Here is a 21899-nt window from a genome sequence, read left to right on the forward strand (position 1 = left end):
AAGCAGAAAATCAGAGAAGCTCTGGAAATTGCTAAAAACAAACCAGCCATTAATAAAGACAATGGAGAGTTCCGCATCAGCGAAATTTGGGAACCCATTACCCATAGGCTAAGAACTCGCAGAAAACTCCACCCTACTTCTATAGACCCAACCTTTTTGAGATCTACTAGGATAGCGGCCATCAATGCCTCTACCAAAATCCGGGCCATATTACAACAATAATTCCAGGTTTGACTTATTATTAGTGTTTCAGTGATTTTAGTTTGATTTTATTTAGTGATTTTATATTCTGGCAAGAGTCTTGAATTTGAACCTAATGATGACAGGCACAGGTCCTGTCGAAATTATCGTTCCAAGATAACACAATACCTGACATCCACAGCTAAGGTAAGCTTATTACCATTATCATGAACCCCCCCCCTCCCCGCCCTCAGGGAAAGGGTTGTAAGTTATGCCCTGGGGGCATATAAGGTTTTTATTGGAAGTGTTGTCGTAGAAACTTCAAAAGGGCTCAGTTGATTGGAAATTGAAAGGACTAGTGCCATTTTTAATAGTTGAAAGTGATTGGGGAGCGACTAACGGTGAGCGGAGAGTAATTAACCCCACTCTCACGCCCACCATTTCCCCAAAATCAGTCAATCAAAGTTTAGAGATAGGCATTTTGTTCCACGCAGTTGAAAGTTCTAGAAATTATGTATTTAAGGATGTATTTAAGTTATGCCATGGGGACATATAAGGTTTATAGCCCCCCCCCCCTCTCAAGCCCCCCATTTCCCCAAACACATCCAATCAAAATTTTGAGATAGCTATATTGTTTAACGTAGTTGAAAGTTCTGGAAATTAGGTTTTAGAGGATGACAACCACCCTAACAGCCCTTAGGGTAAGGGTTGCAATTTATGCCCTGGGGACATATAAGGTGTTTATAGAAAACTTTGTCGTTTCAAAAAGGGCTCATTCGATTGGAAATCGAAAGGCATAGTGCCTTTTTTAATAGTCGAAAGTGATTGGAATGCATGACATTTTTATAGTAAAGATCGATGTGGGTATAATGTATTATTTTTTGTTGTTGTTGTTTAGACCAGGGCACTTCGTAACGAAGGAGTTGTCGTGGGAACTTCGAAAAGGGTTCATTCGATTGAAACTAGAAAGGCCTGATGCCCTTTTTGATAGTCGAAAGTGAATGGAGGGCAACTAATCCCCCTCCCACGCCCACCCTCTCATTTGCTCATTATGTTTAAAAACTAAATGTTGCCTTAAGATTCTAAATAAGGCTCTCAGCAGTATCCCAAGCACGACTGAGGGTATTATGTTCTAACTTTTGAGGCTACTTCTGTTCTTAAAATTTAACCAAACCAAAATAGCGTAAGCGTGTCCTAGCTATCACAGAAAGTAAAAAGATACTTTTGTGAATTTTGACATGTATTCCATTTCAGGTCAACTAGAGGAGGTATGAAACTAAATTAAACACTAGTATTTGTGTCCAGATTTTTAAAAGGGTGTATTTTGTTAAAAATTGCCGAAACTTTTTCTCCAGCATACAAATACCAGTCCAAACTATATAGTCTAAAAAAAAAGAAAAAACTTCATGTATTATTTTTTTTTTCCTGAAAAGGCTATGTCACTATAAAACGAACAGAAATTAATTAAAAAAACATTTTCCAAAAAATAGGTACTTCAAAGAAAAGTAAAGAACTCCATTAAACCAAAAATGAGCAAAAATAATATCAAATAATCTACCAAGCAAGAAACTCCCACAAATCGTCATCAATAAATAAATTTAACCCAAAACGAACAGAAATTACAATAAATAACCGAGTCAAACTCAAAACAAGCAGAAATTAACATAAGTTGGGCTCAAAACCCCTATGCCTTCCCAAGGCCAGAACAAAGTTTGCTCTTTACTGAAAAAATACAAATGGATGTGCATTGTCAGTTTAATATACATATACTGATATTTAGTAATTAAAATGTTATTAATATTATTTGATTTATTAAAGTTATAAAAGTAAAAACATTTATATTTTTTCAGTAAAGTGCAAATTTTGTTCTGGCCTTGGGAAGACATAGGGGGAAGACGGACTCCTTCCCTCTGGTCATAATTGGTCATCCCTTTTCTCTCTTTATCATTTCTTTAATTTATATTTTACTATCATTTTGCCTAATGTATCTACTGCAAATATCCATCTTTTTATTTGGAACAAAAAGAGAGAAAACAAGACATGGAACTGAATGTATATCTATCTTGAATCTTGAACAAAAACTAACAGTTCAAGCATTAAAGTCGTGCCGTAGCTTTATGTCTGCTAAAGCACGCTTGTACCTTGGGTTTCAATCCTTATAGACATACACGTATTTATTCAGTAAATCTGTTTCTACAACTTTTTAGAATCAGAGCCATTTTTGGCTGTGGATTCTAGGCCTTTTCATCTCTTAGTTAAACAATAGAAATTTCAGGGATTTAGTTAGTTTAACGAGGAATTGACTATAAATGCCAAAATATAGTCTTAAAAAAAACCGTTCATTATGCCAAAAAAAACTTAATAAAGCAGGCTTTTTCATTCCTTGATCGTAAGTTTAGGTTTATTTATACTATTTTCTAGTAAACTGAAAGGGAAAAAGGCAGGAACTGAATTTAGTTTTTAATTTTCAGCTGCTTCGTCGAAGTCCCTCAGAACGTCTTTCTTTGGAAGGTATACTCAACCATTTCTGGGTGCTCGAACTTCTCAAAGGAAAAGACTTCCTTATTACCAGACAATGGATGCTGTAAAAAAAGATGACAACCAGAAGATGGATGCTTTAGCAGGAGAAAATGAGCAGAACGTTGATGCTGTATAAAAAGAAAATATTTAATTGCATTCCTTTATCGCTTGTGTTAAATTAGATTTGAATCAGCAAATCTGTGAAGATTTGTATCAGTTAATATTCAGTGGGCTTGGCTTCCAGTGCTCTCTTAGTATTTCTCTGCTCGTTAGAACTTGTCTTTCCGTTCACGATAGGTATATTCAAACTATTGACTGTAGGCCGAATGTGGCCGACATTTGTCTTTCCCCTTGCAGAAACTGCTGAAATACTGTATTTCTTCTTCTTTATTGATTTACTCAGTACTAAGTTAATGAAAGATACACAAATATTTCAGTGTTGCCTGTCCTAAAGACTCTTTACGTCAGAATTGTCGCTGGTTTAAGAAGAAAACTTGTCAGACGAATGGTCGAAAAATCCCTTGACTATTGAAAACAACAAAAATCGCTTAAAACCGTAAACCTGCAAAATTTGTATCTAAATTTTACTCTTTTTTCCTCAACATATACTAGTTTCACAGCTTTTTTATAGATTTTCTCTTGAAGTTTTTTTTCCCCTTCAAGGCATCGTGCGTTGCTATTTTGACCTTTGAACCTAAAAACGCATATAAAGAGTAGAAATTCTAGAAATATTCTTTCAAGAAGATAAAAAAAAAAATATTGACATAAAAAATCTATTCAATGCAAGTCTCATATGCAACTAGTTCAATTTGTTAAGCCTAAGAATCATATCTACAGACTACATCCCAGAAAAACTCTAAGTAGAAAACAATAAATATATGCAAGATTTGCTAAGTACTCCCAAAAGACAATTTTCGACAGTCAGAATGTAATTTTAAAAGTTCTACACTTACAATAATCCCCTAAAAACTAAAAATATTGCTAATTTTTGTCCAGTTTCACTGGGACATTCGCTTTTGCCTTCTTCTTGCAGACGCTGGATAGGACGGCTGGTAGTTACTAATTTTCAAATTTACCATCAATTATACCGCTTCTTTTCTTCAGTCTTGTATAATCTTTGGTCAGTCACTCTGAATTTATAGGATTTTTGGATTTGTTTTCACTTTGGTAATTCAGAAGACATCGTTGTCAAATCTTCTGTCAGGTTGACATTCATAAAGTCACTCATAAATTCAACATGCCTGATTGATCTGTCTTGTCTGGTTTCTTGTATCTTGTTAGTCTCTAAACATACGTAGAACTTGCTTAGTTTTCAAAATGCGTTTTATCCTTTTTTCCTTCTACGTGCAATTTTAAACCTATAAAAAAAAACGCCAACCCCAGCTTAAATCCCGTTCCAAAGCCAAAGAGCATTGACAACTTATGAGAGTGAGAACTGGTGCTTGAGTCTAAAACCACTAACGCCCTCTAACATTAACAGTTTCTTGGCATTTTCTCAAGCTTCGTAGTTTTACAAATACACTAATTTTGCCTTATTATTATACTGAAAAAAAGGTTAAGAAACTTCGAACACTAGATGGCGCTGGTGGTTTCTTTCGACACTTGCAATTTTCACTCTTATACGGTACTAATGTTCTTTGTTCCGGCTTTTAAAAAAATCGTTCTGCTAGCAACTGATCACCAATAACAGTCAGAAAAAGCTGCAAAATGTAAACAGCTTTTTTTCTATCCTGCTAAGTTTATGGCAAACATCATAAGCCATCTTGTTGGCTCAATGGTCCTACAGTTTTCTTAGTCTTGAGATTTTGTTTTGTGACGTTAGCATTCTCGGAATTTGTTTGTGTCGTTTTTTTAGTATCTCGATAGTTAAAAAGTAGCTTTCTCTCTACAAGTAATTGAACGCCAATAACAATCCGAAAACATGAATGCAGTTTGCAACTTTTTGTATCCCGTAAAGTTCATGGCGAAAAACATAAGGCTTTTTAAATTTCTAGAGCCAATTTGATGGCTTTTAACAGTTTTTAAAGTTTCGAGATCTCGGTCAGAATTGCCACTATCAGTCCATATATATTTTAGCTGTACATTGTTTCCAAAACAGTGTCTTATCAGCACGTTAAAAGGAAACATTATTTTTGATACTTCCAAAGTTTCAAGTAACTTTGAAGAAAACGTAATTTTCATAAATTTAAATTTTTGTACAATTATTTAGTGCTCCTCTGTGAGTTAAAACACCACGTGCACGTAATAAATTCTGAAGACTGTAGCCTACTGTTTGTTGTCTTGTTGTGCTTTTTAGTTGTTAAGAGTAATTCACAGAGTGTAATGGCAATCGTGATTCTGGCGTATGATGCTCGTCATAATCGGATTTTCCGATTTTTTTATGTTTTTTTCTGGGATATTTTTTGTATTTAAGCTGGCATTTTTGTGAATGACCTTTGATGCCTTTGAAATCGTTTTTGGTCAGTTTTTTTTTGTGAAACGATATGACTTATTGTGTAGCATTAAATTTAGGTTTTTATCCAGACTACCCAAGATTATTATTTGTTAGTGTAGGTGCGGTATCGGTCGTCTTAAAAAAAAATGGTAGCCAATTAGCCACGTTGTAGATTAATCTGCACATTACAGAAAATTCAAATGACAGAAATAGTGATAAATTTGAAGAGGATTCTTATTTGGCGAGGATTTTGATGCATAAACATAAGGATTTTATGGAAGAGTTTATGTCAGAGGCAACGCTCTAACGTTGTCTCTTATTTATTATTTTCTTTTTCCAGTAGGGGCGGTCGTAGAACCTTGGGGGGTTGTCATTTGATTTGGAATCGAAAGTGGCCACCGCTTCCATATGAAGTGCCTCTGGGGAAAAATGATACATTAAAGTATTTTGGCTCTTTACTATAGGCGAAACTAGAGCTTTGCTTCTGATAACTTAGACAGTGATTTCAAAAAAGGAGAAAAAGCTAACATCCATATAGTAGGACAATAAGAAACGCTGGACTGAACTGAGTAATAGAACAGAATTTTAGAAATTGGTCCAGAGAAAATGTGTTTTAGCTTCCTCAAAATTCTAAGGCTTCTTGAGGTCTTTATTTTAATTAGTCCAATATGATGCCTAAACGAAAGATGTTCATCAAAAAGAATACCAAGAAATAGGACATACCAATCCTTAGGTCTAGTGAGAGAACCCCTTGACAGATGGATATCAGGTAACAGGGCAAGCCTGAGAAACAAGGGAGGGAAATAATAAAAAAAAACGACTTGTATTTAAGGCAAGGCAATTAGTATGGAGCCAAAGGATTACTCTCAAAAAGGTTCACTAGTTTGGTAAGTATCTCATGCTCCGTTCCGGTTGTAGTGCCAAGGGTACTGTCATCAGTGAAAGCGACCAGAGCGTCCTCATCCTGTGAAGGCAATTGACTTTTTTGAAAGCACCAAGAGTGCTTAAGTGATACGAGAAAAAGTCCTAGGCTAGCAAGGTAACATGTATTTTAGAAAATTGTGTAGAAGCTAATCTTTGTGTTGTAGTGTTGTGTATTAACTATGGTCCATAAAGGATTTTAAGGTGAATAAATATATCGTATACATTTATCTAAAAGTTCCTGGGTATCTCCACTTTTATGAAAAGTCTCCATGTGGTATATGAATGTAGCGCTTCATCCCTATTTTCACATGAAAAGAGGACGCGAACCACTAGCTGACTGCGGGCCTTGAAGGTTTGGGCCTCGAATCAGGGATAGTGAGTTCACCCCCTTAATAATAAACTTGTTGTCTCCTCTATCTAAATGTGTTCTAGCATACCTCTTAATGTATTCCTTGAACTCTCGATAATTTCTCCAGGCTTATAGTATTTACATTTGACTACGGTTTCAATCTACGAGGTTCTTTTTTTTTACCTTCGATAAGGTATAAATATAAGACAAGCTCATACAAAACGGTGATTTTATTACGAAAAGATTGTACACTTGTGCTTATATTTTGACATAATCACCGACAAAATTGAGGCATTTTTCATATATGTGGGCAAGCTTTTTAATAACTTCTCCCAAGACTGTTGCCACCAGTGAACTCAAATGAACCTTGATGTTTTTTTTTAGCATTCTTGTTGGTTTGATAGCTCCCTCCTAGCTGTTTCTTAAGTTCAGGGAAAATGTGAAAGCCACCGGGTTTTAAGTGAGGACTCTACGGGGGACGATCAAAAGTGTTCCATTGTTCGAGAAGCCGTTGAGTTGCAGCAGCAGTCTGTGGAGGAGTGCTGGTATGGATCAGAACAACTCCTGTATGGATTGCAAGAGTTGGGCTGTCATCTAGAGCGTATGCCTGCTTTCTTCCACTCACGTTGCATCTGCACGGAACCATCGGAGGTTGAAAAAAGACCCGTAACTGGGTTCAGTTTCCAGAGCCTGGAACCACAATCACTGCAGCTGTTTATTGTTAAACTTTACGTCGTTTGCGTTGACCCATTCAAAACAAACGAAGAGGAAAGCTGACTGCTGAAGTTGTTCATGGAAATGCTCCGTCGACACACTGCTCGTGCGACTCAATGGCTTTTCGAACAATTTCAATGGGACATTTTTATCTTCCCCTGTACAGTCCGCACTTAGCACCCAGTGACTTTCATCTTTATCATGAACTGAAGACTTGGCTTGGATAGAAATGCTTTCAAACTAATAAGGACCTTCAATCAACGTCAAGGATCATTTGAATTCATTGGCGGCAACATTCTTTTATGAGGGCATTGGAACGCTTGGTCACAGATATGAGAAACGTCTCATTCTTTTCAGTGATTAACTAAAAAAAACAAGTTTTTTTTAACTGAAAGTAAGGAGCGACATTAAAACTTAAAACAAACAGAAATTATTCCGTATATGAAAGGTGCTGTCCCCTCCTCAACACCTCGCTCTTTACGCTAAAGGTTTTTACTGTTTTAAAAAAGAAAGTTGTGAGACAGAGTCAAACTCTAGCGTAAACAGCGAGGCGTTGAGGAGGGGACAGCCCCTTTCATATACGGAATAATTTCTGTTCGTTTTAAGTTTTAATGTCGCTCCTTACTTTCAGTTAAAAAAACTTGTTTTTTTTTTGTTAATTTCTGAAAGTTTTTGAATTAATGCAGCTTTGATTTTGGCTCAACGTACATGAATAATTAAAACGAAATTCACATATTAATTTTCCTTTTTTTGGCTAATTGGCTATCTCGAAATTTTTTTCTGACGTAACTTACAAATTAACTTACGTTACGAATTTCTATATTCGTACGTTTTTATTACGTATATTAGGGAGCTTGCTCCCTAGTCAATACCTTGCTATTTACGCTAAAGTTTGAAAGTTGTTCGAATCACAAACCCCTGCATCAAAAATGCCGGTTAATTAGAATAGATAGCTCTTTTGAAAGTACTAAAAACAACTTTAGCGTAAAGAGCGAGGTATTAACGAGGGGGCGAACCCCCTCATATACATAATAATTTCTGTTCTTTATATGTTTTTGCGCTACCCTTACTTTCAGTTGAAGAAAACTTTTTTTTTAAATTTAATTTATGATCGTTTTTTAAATAATTCTGAGAAATCTGGCGCCCCCTTCATAGACATGTCCCTTCCCCCAAGGAAATATCCTCCTTGGAAAGATCCTCCCCCGTAAACCCTACTCTGACCCCAACCCCCCACTAGAAAAAAAACATCCTGAAAACGCCTGTATACTTCCCAATAACCAATACTATATGTAAACAATGGGCAAAGTTTATAACTTGCAGCCCTTCCCCCGGGAAGAGTGGGGGATTAAGTCATCCTCAAAAACATATTAATTAGATTTCGACTACGCTGAACAAAATGGTTATATCAAAATTTTGATTGGGTGACTTCGGAAAAAAATGAGCGTGGGGGGGCCAAGTTGCCCTCCAATTTTTTGGTCACTTAAATAGTTCACTAGAACTTTTAATTTACGTTCGAATGAGCCCTCTCACGATATTCTAGGACTACTGGATCGATACGATCACCCCTGGGAAAAAAAATAATAAACACGCATCCGTGATCTTTCTTCTGGCAAAAAATACAAAATTACACATTTTTGCAAATAGGAGCTTGAAACCTCTGTAGTAGGGTTCTCTGATATACTGAATCTGATGGTGTGATTTTCATTAAGGTTCTATGACTTTTAGGGGCTGTTTCCCCCTTTTTTCGAAAAAAAGGCACATTTTTTCAGGTACGTTATTTTTAATGGTCAAGCCTAAACTTGATCAAACTTAAATATTTCAAATCATAAAAAAAGTCTAATTATTTTGATGCCTATCCTGGTATCAAAATTCTATTTTTTAGAGTTTCGGTAACTATTGATCCGGTTCACTCCTTACTTACAGTTCGTTACCACGAACTGTTTGATAATTTCGAAAGGTAATTGTAAGTGTACCAATATTTTGGTAATAAAAATGATCAGCCTATCGGAGGTTGAAAAAACGACCCTCATATGTGATCCTAAATAACTTTTAACCGTATGTCTTTTCAATTCAACATCTTCTTGGAGCGAAATTTTATTTATTTGTTTGGTTTATTATTATTTTTTTACTATTGAAGTGTATAGTCTTGGGTCTTTTCAATTTGCTTAAAAACATAATCTGCTAGACCGTCAATTCTTATTTTCTTGGGTATTCGCTCTTGTGCTTAACTAAAAATTTGGTTTGCTGAGTTGTTTTGAAGGTCTCTAGCAAAAGCATCGTAATCGAATATCCCTGAGAACTTGTCAATTGTTTACAAAAAAAATGATTATTGCTTCTCCTTCAAAACCTCGTTAGAAACTAAAAAATAATCCTATTTTGGTGTTTTTTCATGCTAGCTTTACCGCTTCCCCTTCATTTTTTCTAAACCCCTTAAAGGCTGGTGAAAATCCTTAAAAAGGTTCATTTTTAATACCAAAATCTAAAAGAGGCTGCAGAAAAACCCTAGAAAATACCACTATTGATACCTTAGTTCCTGAAACACTTGAGTAAATAAATAGAAAATTTCCAAGGTTTCTAAGGTAATTTTAAAATAAAAAGAAGTAAATATATTGTTGGAGGTATATACCCTAATCTGTTGTGCGTATTGCTGGTTTCAGTAGTAGGAATCATAGTTCTGAGGAAAATTGTCTCTTTGAAAAGCATGTCAGGTTTAAAGAGAACTAAAAGGATGACTAATTGTTTTCGTGGACTTCATCATTCAATAATATTTTGCGAAATAGCAGTGTCAAACTGTAAACTTTCCAATTAAACCTGAAATCCTTGTGTTTTTCAAATATCTTTAATCAGAAAATAGCTAGAAGCGAAAGCCTATAGTTTTTTAACAAGCATTAAAAAAACTTAAGACCATCTAAACCGATAACGATAATTGCAAAGCTTGGAAATTTTTGAATATATGCCACGGTATTTTTTAGTAGCTTGAAATAAAAGGAACAATTACGAGATCACTTCATTGGCCTGAGTAGTATCGAATAAGCAAGTTATGAAAACAGCCTAGATACTTGTCCACAGGTAGTCAGCATTTTAAGTGCACATCTTACCTTTTTTTTAGTGGAAGGGACAGCCAGCCCTACCAGGATGAAGTTATCTCCTGGCTCCCATCTTCGGGTTTATCTCCCTGACCTAAAATTGCTTACCCTATAGATCTGAAAATAAAAATTATACTTAAAAAAAACTGCTGACACTTACAGCTCTCAACTGATACAAAATTTTTGAATTTTTTTGCTGTTTTTGATGTTTTACTTAAAAGTACAAATATAAGCGTGAACTTAAATTTAATGACTGAAATATTTTTTTTGACAGAATTTTTAATGGTCATTTGTAATTCCTTTGTCATGACATTTCAAAAGAGGTGTTAAATGACTATATTAAAAAAAAATATTATTTTAACTGTTAGGCCTATTGAGGTGGAGGCAAACGAATTTTGTTGCTTCATTTTTTATTCAAAAGCTATCAATCAGCACATCATTTAAAAGCTATCTTTCTTTTAAACATTTTTCAAAGTTTATTTTATACATCAAACCTAAAACGGCCCCAGAACTCCTCTTGTGCCTCCCATCTCCCCTGTCCTCTCAAACCCTTCTTGTAAAAACAAGAGAAATAGAAGCTCGTAGAGAAACTTGTTATAGTAAGATATATCTTAAATGGGGATTTTTCAATTTACTAGGACTTTAATAGCTCCATAAACCCCCCTACTGTTGAAATATTATTACCTCCAAAACGCAAAAATGGCCAATTTAAATTTGGTTCAAAAACTATTGGGTAAAACTTGGATATTTAAAATCGTTATGTCAGGAGCTTTCAAATGAGGTGTCGCATTACTATATTCAATTATATTTTATATTTACTATTACTCAGGTAGGCTAGAGGTAAGCCAAATGAGGTCTTTCAATTTTTCTCACAGCTTGTGAAATAGTCAATCATTTGAAATCTATTATTCTTTTCAACAAGTTAATATCGTTGTTTTGTACATTAAACCTAAAAGGGTTGCTCCAACACTCTTTTGCCTCACATCTCCCTTTTCCTCTCAAACCCTCCATGTCAAAACAAGAAAACTGAAAGTTTGTAAAAAGATTTGTTATAGTAACATACATCTTAAATGGAGAAGTTTTTCTTGCCTAGGAATGTCCTAGCTCCATAAACCACCCTACCCCTGAATATAAGTACCTCCCAAAGAAAAACATGGCAAATTTAAATTTGGTTCGAAAACAAAAGACATAGATATTTAAAATCTTTATGTCAGCAGCTTTCAAATAAGGTGTCGATTGAACAGATTCAATTATATTTTGTCGTTATGAAGGTAGTCTAGTGGTAGATTAAAAGAGGTTTTTTGCTTATTTTCAAAGCGTGTCGAAGAGAACGATATTTAAACGTTACCCTTTTTCTGTATCTGCTTCTAGTCTTGTGTTCCGAAAAAAAACAAAAATGACCACACCAAAATTCTTTTGCCTCCCATCTCCCCATTCCTCTCAAACCCTCCATGTCAAAACAAGAAAAATGAAAATTCGTAGAGATTAGCTATAGTAAGATATATCTTAAATAGAGAAGTTTTCCTTGCCTAGGAATGTCCTAGCTCCATAAACCCCCCACCCCAAAATACAAGTACCTCCCAAAGAAAAACATGGCAAATTTAAATTTGGATCAAAAATTATTGGATAAGACTTGGATATTTAAAATCTTTATATCAGGAGTTTTCAAATGAGGTGTTGCGTGACTATATTCAATTATATTTTATCTTTTCTGTTACAGAGGTCGGCCAAATGAGGTCTTTCATTTTTTGTCAAAGCTTATGAAACAGCACATCATTTGAAAGCTACCCTTATTCTGAACATGTTTCTAGTGTTGTTTTCTATATTAAACCTAAAACGGCCACACAAATCCTCTTTTGCCTCCCATCTCCCCTTTCCTCTCAAACCGTCCATGTCACAACATGAAAAATGAAAGTTCATAAAATGCTTTTTTGTTGTAACATACATCTCACCTTGAGAAGTTGTCCTGGCCTATGACAGTTGTCGCTCCCGCCAAAACACACCCCTCTCTCTCTGTCAATAACACCTCACAAAATGTTACAAACAATAGTTTCTCTAAATCACGTGGATAATAATTGGGTATGTTAAATATTTGTGTAAGGAGCTTTCAAATAAGGTGTCTTTTGACTATATTCAATTATATTTTATCTTTACTGTTACAGAGGTAGTCTAGAGGTAGGCCAAATGAGGTCTTTCATTTTTTGTCAAAGCTTATGAAACAGCGCATCATTTAAAATCTACCCTTATTCTGAACATGTTCCTAGCGTTGTTTTCTAAATTATATCTACAAGGGCCACACAAATCCTCTTTTGCCTTCCATCTCACCTTTCCTCTCAAACCCTCCATGTCAAAACAAGAAAACTGAAAATTCGTAAAAAGATTTGTTATAGCAACATCCATCTTAAATGGAGAAGTTTTCCTTGCCTAGGAATGTCCTAGCTCCATAAACCATCCTACCCCTAAATATAAGTACCTCCCATAGAAAAACATAGCAAATTTAATTTTGGATAAAAACTATTGGATAAGATTTTGATAATTAAAATCTTTATATCAGTAGTTTTCAAATGAGTTGTTGCATGACTATATTCAATTATATTTTATCTTTACTGTTACAGAGGTAGTCTAGAGGTAGGCCAAATGAGGTCTTTCATTTTTTGTCAAAGCTTATGAAACAGCACATCATTTGAAATCTATTCTTCTTCTGAACATGTTCCTAGCGTTGTTTTCTACATTAAACCTAAAAGGGCTACACAAATCCTCTTTTGCCTCCCATCTCCCCTTTCCTCTCAAACCCTCCATGTCAAAACAAGAAAAATGAAAGTTCGTAAAAGGATTTGTTATAGTAACATACATCTTCAATGGAGAAGTTTTCCTTGCCTAGGAATTTCCTAGCTCCATAAACCATCCTACCCCTGAATATCAGTACCTCCCAAAGAACAACATGGCAAATTCAAATTTGGTTCAAAAACTATTGCATAAGACATAGATATTTAAAATCTTTATGTCAGGAGCTTTCAAATGAGGTGTCGCATGACTATATTCATTTATATTTTATTTTTTATCGTTATGGAGGTAGTCTAGAGGTAGGCCAAATGAGGGTTTTTGTTTTTTTGTCAAAGCTTATCAAACAGCACATCATTTGAAAGCTACCCTTCTTCTGAATACGTTTCTAGTGTTTTTTTCTTAAACAAATCTAAAAGGGCCGCACAAATCCTCTTTTGCCTCCCATCTCCCCTTTCCTCTCAAACCCTCCATGTCAAAACAAGAAAAATGAAAATTCGTAAAGAGATTCGTTATAGTAAGATATATCTTAAATAGAGAAGTTTTCATTTCCCAGGAATGCCCTAGCTCCGTAAACCCCCCACCCCAAAATAAAATTAACTCCCAAAGAAAAAAAATGCAAAATCAAATTTGGTTCAAAAACAATTGCATAATACTTGGGTATTTAAAATCTTTATTTCAGGAGCTTTCAAATGAGGTGTCGCATGACTATATTCAATTATATTTTATCTTCACTGTTACAGAGGTAGTCTAGAGGTAGGCCAAATGAGGTCTTTCATTTTTTGTCAAAGCTTATCGAAGAGCACATCATTTGAAAGCTATCCTTCTTCTGAACATGTTCCTAGCGTTGTTTTCTACATTAAACCTAAAAGGGCCACACAAATCCTTTTGCCTCCCATCTCCCCTTTCCTCTCAAACCCTCCATGTCAAAACAAAAAAAATGAAAGTTCGTAAAAGTATTTGTTATAGTAACATCCATCTTAAATGGAGAAGTTTTCCTTGCCTAGGAATGTCCTAGCTCCATAAACCATCCTACCCCTGAATATCAGTACCTCCCAAAGAAAAACATGGCAAATTCAAATTTGGTTCCAAAACTATTGCATAAGACATAGATATTTAAAATCTTTATGTCAGGAGCTTTCAAATGAGGTGTCGCATGACTATATTCAATTATATTTTATTTTTTATCGTTATGGAGGTAGTTTAAAGGTAGACCAAATGAGGGTTTTTGTTTTTTTGTCAAAGCTTATCAAACAGCACATTATTTGAAAGCTACCCTTCTTCTGAACATGTTTCTAGTGTTTTTTTCTGCAACAAATCTAAAAGGGCCACACAAATCCTCTTTTGCCTCCCATCTCCCCTTTCCTCTCAAACCCTCCATCTCCATGTCAAAACAAGAAAAATGAAAATTCGTAAAGAGATTCGTTATAGTAAGATAGATCTTAAATAGAGAAGTTTTAATTGACCATGAATTCCCTAGCTCCATAAACCCCCACATCTGAATGTAACTAACACCCACAGAAAAACAGCCAATTAAAAATTTGTTAAAAAAATAATTGATCAGATTTGGATATTTAAAATATTTATATCAGGAGCTTTCAAATGAGGTGTCGCATGACTATATTCAATTATATTCTATCTTCACTGTTACAGAGGTAGTCTAGAGGTACACCAAATTAGGTCTTTCATTTTTTGTCAAAGCTTATCAAAGAGCAAATAATTTGAAAGCCCTCCTTCTTCTGAACATGTTCCTAGCGTTGTTTTCTACATTAAACCTAATAGGGCCACACAAATCATCTTTTGCCTCCCATCTCCCGTTTCCTCTCAAACCGTCCATGTCAAAACAAGAAAAATGAAAGTTCGTAAAAGGATTTGTTATAGTAACATCCATCTTAAATGGAGAAGTTTTCCTTCCCTAGGAATGTCTTAGCTCCATAAACCATCCTACCCCTGAATATCAGTACCTTCCAAAGAAAAACATGGAAAATTTAAATTTGGTTCGAAAACTATTGAATAAGACTTAGACATTTAAAATCTTTTTGTCAGGAGCTTTCAAATGAGGTTCCGCATGACTATATTCAATTATATTTTATTTTTTATCGTTATGGAGGTAGTCTAGAGGTAGACCAAATGAAGATTTTTGTTTTTTTGTCAAAGCTTATCAAACAGCACAACATTCGAACGCTACTCTTCTTCTGAACATGTTTCTAGTGTTTTTTCTGAAACAAATCTAAAAGGGCCGCACAAATCCTCTTTTGCCTCCCATCTCCCCTTTCCTCTCAAACCCTCCATGCCAAAACAAGAAAAATTAAAATTCGTAAAGAATCAGAATCATTTATTAACATAAAAGCTTTCGTAGTCAGGGTTTAAATCCCGACTAAATCGTGCTATTATTTACAAAGTGAACAAAGACACAAAAAAATTAATACACATGTCACTTATTGTAGACAGAAACATAAAAAAGCACAAACGAATTGCTGAAGCAATTAGTGTGACACTTGGGCTGGGCTAGCTTTGTTGCTTTTGATCTTGTAGTTACTTTTTTTGTGAGCATTGAGGGTAATATATTTCTGTGTTTATCACTTGTCAGAAGAAACTGGCCAAATTTACAGATAAGTTGAAAACGGCGGCCGTGGAGTGACGGCAAATTTAGTTGAGACAGTGCTGATTCGTAATCGGTGTACTGATCAGCCAGTATGGCCTCCACCGCTCTTTTCTGGACTGATTCGAGTACTTCGCTTATATAGGCAGTGTTCTGAACCTGTGGACCTCATACAGGGCATGCATACTCTAATATCGGGCGAATGTATGTCAGGTAGGCTGTTTTCAATTGCGGCACTGAAAATCCAAATCTTTGCATCAGTAAAAGGGTACACATGGCACAGTTCGCCTTTTTCACTACCTCTTGGACGTGGAGGCTAAACGAACAGTCAACGCTGAACGTAACACCGAGAATAACTGCCGACGATACGCTTTGGTATGGTAGAGGGGGGTGGGCACTGAAAATCCCTTTTGAGAGGGTTAAATCGAAGAATTTTGGTTTTCGTTTCGTTGATTCGGAGGCTGTTTTCAGAACACTGGTCTCTAAAGTTGTCGATAAATGATTCACTGAACTGGGGAACGGCTTGAGACTTCTCAAAGACGTATTTTAGGAGGGTGGAAAGGTCATCTACGAATTTGAACCGTTCGTCAAAATCGGCAAGGACGAAGTTGATCACTGCCAGGAACAACAATGCAGCGAGTTTAGTGCCTTGTGGGGCACCACACGTAAGCTCAGACCATTCCGAATCAGTATCACCCGGGTAGAGACCATATACACTCTGTAGTCGGTCGCGTAAGAAATCTATTATTAATAAGAGAATATGTCTGCAAGCTCCCATAACCTTCAGATTGTTCACTGCAGTATAATGGCGTATCATGTCGAAGGCTTTTCTATAGTCGACTAGGAGGAGATCTACAATTGTGCCTCCTTGGTCAAGCCATTCAACAATAAGGTGATACAGACGCACAAGATAAACAGTTGTACTACTACCTTTCAAGCACCCGTATTGGTATGGATCAAGAGAGCCCTGGACTTGTGACATAAGGTCACGATATATAAATGATTCCGCTACCTTCGAGAGGTTCGGAACTATCGAAATTGGGCAGAGTTGGTCGCAAGATTTCGGGTTTTTCAGTTTTGGAATGACGCGCACATAAGCTCTCTTCCAAACACTGGGGAACACTTGTTCGCGAAAACACTGGTTAATAATAGAGCTGAGTGGCTTTGCGAGAAAGATGGAGAACTCGCGTAACAACTTGACAGGGAGTTCACCAGGGTAAGACACACAGTTTACTTTCAGTTTCTGAAGTTCCTTAAAGACGGCATATTCAGATACTTCACATATCTCATCAGTCCTGGTGTCAGCAATGATACTCTCAATTTCTGAGTTTGTGATTGATGGGTATGTGGTGCATATGCCGGTGAAAAAATTGTTCACTTCAGTAGCTGACGTCTGTGTGCCGTAATCTTTGAGTAGTCTCAGGTCCTTTGGCGTTGATTTCCCTGCAAGGGTTTTGACTGAGAAGTGCCATTTGTGAGGGTCAGTGTGCAGTAATGGCGTTATTTTCTCTTTTACATACTGTCTTTGGGCTAGTCTGTTTAACTTCACAATTCTGTTACGCAAACTGGCTGCAGCCGCTTGATCTCCAGCTTTGTGCAGACTACAGCGAGTTTTTATCATCTGCTTGAGTTCGCGGGTGATCCATGGTTTGTCAGTGTCACAGACTGTAATAACTTTTATTGGAAAAAAATCATGGAACTTTTCCAACAGAAGGCTGTTCAGTTTGCTGAGTTTGACATTAATGTCGGCCTCTGCACAAATGTCCTCAAAATCGTAAGTACCAATCCAGCGACCGAATTGAGCTATTGAAGACATTGTGATGGGCCGAATTGTGGTTTTTGTTCGTTTCGGTCGTGGGATACTTACTTGTGCTTCCCAGCAAATTATAAAATGGTCAGAATTCTGAAGGGGACCTAGAGATCGGGGAGCGTTATAAAGATCTGCCAAGTTCGTAAAAATCATGTCAAGAGTACTGCCACTTTGGTGAGTCGGAATGTTCACTACTTGTTTCATATCCAAAACGCTTGAGACCCACTGACGACTGGTCTGATTGAAATTGCCAGCAATCACAAACGCAGGGGAAGTGTACTTGTGGCGCATTCTGTTGACGAACACTTGTATGTGCTCAATAAGTTCTTTTCTGTTCCCAGCGCTTTCTGGATAGTACACTGACGCAACTATTAAGCAGGAGAATCTTCGTGACAGATGTGCCGGTCTGCACTCCACCCACACAATCTCATGGCTCGAATCATTGGGGCTACTTAACAGTTTTGATGGTAGGTCGTCACGTATATAAAGTCCTACGCCACCTCCGCGACGGTCAATGCCTCGGTCTCGTCGAGTGTTGAGGTAGTTTCTGTAACCTTTAAAACACTTTCAAAATTTTCTAAATTCGGATAAATCACGCGCATCTCTGAACGCACATAATGATAATAAACTTCATTTTTCCCCTCATTTAAATAAAACACCTTTAAAACAATAGAAACCTTAATTGAATCCCTACCTCCCCACAACTGAATTTGGTTCTCCAGCAGTGCACGAATTTTATCTACATAGTCATGCACAATTTCTACGGGATCAAACACAAATTCCCCCCCTCATTAGTGAATTAAATGGATTCCCAAAAGTCGCAGTGTAAACAACTATTGCATTTAAAATTGTATTGGATAATTGAAAGTCTGGAAAAGTTGTAAATTGGACATTACCCCCCTCCCCCTCTTGTATATCATCAACACCCCCTCCCCCACTTTGTTCAATATTTAGGGTATGCGAATGCTCCACTTCAGTTGTTTGAAGTGGATTCGTTAGGGTATCGGGGGTTGGAGGAGGAGGAGAAGGGTTCCCAGTTAATTCATTTGTAAAATCGTCCAAAAGTTGCAATGTGTTTGGACTCAAGTCCCCCTGCTCAACTGTGCTATAATCTACATTAAAATAATCAACTAAAAAATCATCAATATTATCAGGTATTTGCTCATTAACGATACCACTCCATGGTGAATTGTTGGGGGACTCCACGTGTGCGTCCTTTCCTCCAACTGATGATGATGGTGACATTTAATATGGGACCAATGGTCGTCCAACCTATAAATGAAAAAATAGCTTATTTTCAAAGTGATCAAATCACCCCTACTGTTTTAAAAATTGGAATATTATTTAAAGTCAACGCTTAGTAGTAGTAGCAGTATGCACATAGTAGCATTTGGTTAATTCACTGTTCCACACTCCACTAATATTCTGAAAGTTCCAGTTTCCAACTTAATATAAGATACTTACAATCTAAGACAAATTACATAGAAGTTGTAATTTGATTTTTTTTTTCTTTTTTTTTTTGATTAAAGACCAACTTGGCGCTTCCCCCACAGCGCTTCCCGCGGCACTTCCCGCGGTGCTTCTGGTCCGCGGCGCTTCCCCGCAGCGCTTCCAGCAGCACTTCTCGGGCCCACCGACGCTTCCCATGGCGCTTCTCAGGCCCACCGGCTCCCAGCCCCTTTACATAATTTTCAAAAGTTGAAATATTCGCTTAGACGGCATAAGTCGTTTCTCTCTAATTTCGTTCTACAGGTTCGGTGAACTCCTCATTAGCTCACAATTATTGTAAGCCGCGCGTATGTTCCGATTTCCAAGACTGAACTTCAGACGAGGAAAATACAACAATTAAATGTTGGAAACTGTTAACTCAGACATTGTCAGAATGTTTCCCCTCGCTAAAATCTTGACGGCAAGTTGTAAGATTGAAAGCTATTTGAAAAATATTCAGTGCAAATTAGAACGCCGATATGTGCAATAGACAAATGGGATAATCTCTGTTCTTCTTTTCTGAAAACTATGGAATATTCAATTGTGAACGGAATAGCATTCACAGAGTTTCAAATGGTGAGCATTAGCAGTAATTGACTGCACTTTTTAAGTGACCAAAAAGATTCGACGGCAACTAGGCCCCCTCCCCCGCCCTTTTCCCCAAAATCGTCCGATCAAAATTTTGAGAAAGACATTTTGTTCATTATAGTTGGAAGGCCCAATAACTATGCTTTTGGGTACAACATGCCCCCTTCCCCACGCCCCTTGGGAAAGGTTCTTAAGTTATAAAATTCGTCCGTCGTTTACACATAATATTGGCTATTAGGAAGCATGGATACATTTTTGGGTGAGGGGAGGGGAATTTTATGTAAGTGGAATTTGCACGGGGGAATTTTCCATGGGGAGGGAAGTTTTAGGGTGTAAATTTTTCAGGGGAAATTTTATAGTGGTGGAATTTGCCATAATTCCTATAAAAAATTATTTTTATGCCTTGTTTTCTCTTTTGTGTCTCAATTTTATGCGTGGATATGCTAAGGGTAATTGTACGGGGTAATTTTCACTGGGATTGAATTGTCTAGAGGATACTTCCTTGGGGGGGGGGGGGTATTCCTCTATGGAGGTGCATCCAGATTTCTTGACAATATTTAAAAAAAGATAAGAAATTAAATGAACAAAACAAGTTTTTTTTCAAATGAAAGTAAGGAGTAACATGAAAACTTAAAACGAACAAAAATTACTACGTTTATTAAGGGAGGCTGCCCCTCTTCAACACTTGCTCTTTACGCTAAAGTTTGAATTTTGTCCCAGTTCTTTAAGGAAACTCCTGAGACAAAGGGTCGTTTAATTAGAAAAATAAGGAGGGGGCGAGGGGTTATTATTTTAATATCTCTGAGATAAGTTTATATTAGGTTGAAAATAAAAGTTTTGTTTTTATATATTTTCTATAAGATAGGCTGAGAAAAAAAATGCTCACATTATCAAATTCCGGCTGTATTTTAATGCCCGAAGGCTCAGGTGAAGCATGCTGTACCATCGGCGGATCTTGTGTAAACGGGTCATGTCCATTGAAAACAGCTACCCAGAAAACTCTTTAGTTTTCTGCCAGGCTGCATTGTTGCCTGCACAGATGGCTGCACTTGGGCAGGCAGTGTGGAGCTGGGGGGTTTCAGCCAACGGCCATATTGAACAACTGTTGCAGGGGTTTTACCTTGACCCCGTGCTCTCTTAGTGGGAGGTGGGACACATTCTTCACCATTGTCCTTAAAGAAGAGAAAAAAATTAGTATGGAAAATAATTTCATCCTTTTTTTTACAGAATGAAAATTAGTACCCCCTTCTACAGAATTTATTGTCAGACATAATTTGTCTAGAAAAGCATTTATCTCAAAGAAGCCCCCTCCTCCACCCTTTTTCAGCAAAGCAAAAAGTAAAAATGCATAAAGGTTTACCCTCTCATTGAGTTAATCTTGCGTTTTTTTTGCAAGCGCAATGTAGATCAATAAAGAATATATCTTACTACCTTTTATTCAAATGCTATAGTTAAAATCGTTAAATATCAAAGAGAAATGGTTTGACACTGAAGTAGAAAACAATTATGATAAAAACAATTATCTTTTCATTTCTATTTTGTCACCATTAAAAGCGTTAACCCATTCCCCAACAAATATCCTGGATTCAAAATTGACCCTCTCCCCCTAAATTTGGAAAAATAAGCCATCCCTAGGTTTACCCTCTCATTGTGTTAATCTTGCGTAACTATTCAATAATCTCTTTTAATTTTGTAGACAATTTTTTCCCCTTTTTTCAGACATCATTGAAATACGCACACAAGCTTAATTAACTGTAATCTATCTTTTCACAGGGAATGTTGTTTATGTAAATCTCCCCTCTTGTCGGAAATTCACAAAGGAGAGCCAGTTCATTTTGATAATTTTAAACACATCAAGGAGAAAAGATAATTTTGAGTAATAGCTTCAATTGAAAGAATTAAATGGTGATGAATGGTGGGAAAGGAGGGAGGGAGGATGAGGTTTACGTAATGGAAAAAAGTATATATTTTCAAGCAATGTATAAAGAATTTTTTTTTTTTTTTGGGGGGGGGGTATACCCTGAATTTGAATATGTTCGGAGGGGGACCAAGGAAATAATTTTATTTTGAAAATAAAAATGTACTAAAACATAACTTACATTGCAAATTGTGACCGTCAATGCTCCAAACTCATTAAAAATATCCATTCTTGTGTCATCAACTATGTCAAAATACTTTCTGATAATTTAATTACAATGCATGCCCGTTATATACGAAATCTCAAGGGTGAATTGTTATATAACAGGGAAAATCAAATGTAAGCAAGCCTCTGATTGGCTGAGAAAGGATATGTGTCTGACTTGCTGATTGGCTGAGAAGGAATCACGTGATCTAACTGTTTCCTATTCCGTTAGGCCTTGCGTGCACATGCCCAAAACAACAACAACATCAAATAAATCGACCTTTGGAAATTTAGGTCATTG

The 21899-nt window shown here is 36.5% G+C and overlaps 2 protein-coding genes across 2 annotated transcripts in view; one reads left to right on the forward strand and one right to left on the reverse strand.

The window, feature by feature from the left end:
• The window catches only part of LOC148938385 (aurora kinase C-like), a 39635-nt gene extending 36799 nt beyond the window's left edge, over positions 1 to 2836 (forward strand). The window contains 2 exon segments of the mRNA XM_089107834.1: positions 2652 to 2724; positions 2727 to 2836. Of these exon segments, the coding sequence (XP_088963960.1) occupies positions 2652 to 2724; positions 2727 to 2836 (183 nt within the window).
• Positions 2837 to 5975: 3139 nt separating this feature from the next.
• LOC148938386 (uncharacterized) lies at positions 5976 to 21623 on the reverse strand. The gene is given in 5 exon segments (XM_089107835.1): positions 5976 to 6165; positions 15673 to 15971; positions 15973 to 17954; positions 20597 to 20648; positions 21576 to 21623. Coding segments are annotated over 5 exon segments (2571 nt in total).
• Between the last annotated feature and the right edge of the window lie 276 nt (positions 21624 to 21899).

The sequence above is a fragment of the Artemia sp. Qi Xiang Cuo genome, unplaced genomic scaffold (assembly GCF_049724085.1).
Source record: "Artemia sp. Qi Xiang Cuo unplaced genomic scaffold, ASM4972408v1 HiC_scaffold_3419, whole genome shotgun sequence".
NCBI classification, from domain to species: domain Eukaryota; kingdom Metazoa; phylum Arthropoda; class Branchiopoda; order Anostraca; family Artemiidae; genus Artemia; species Artemia sp. Qi Xiang Cuo.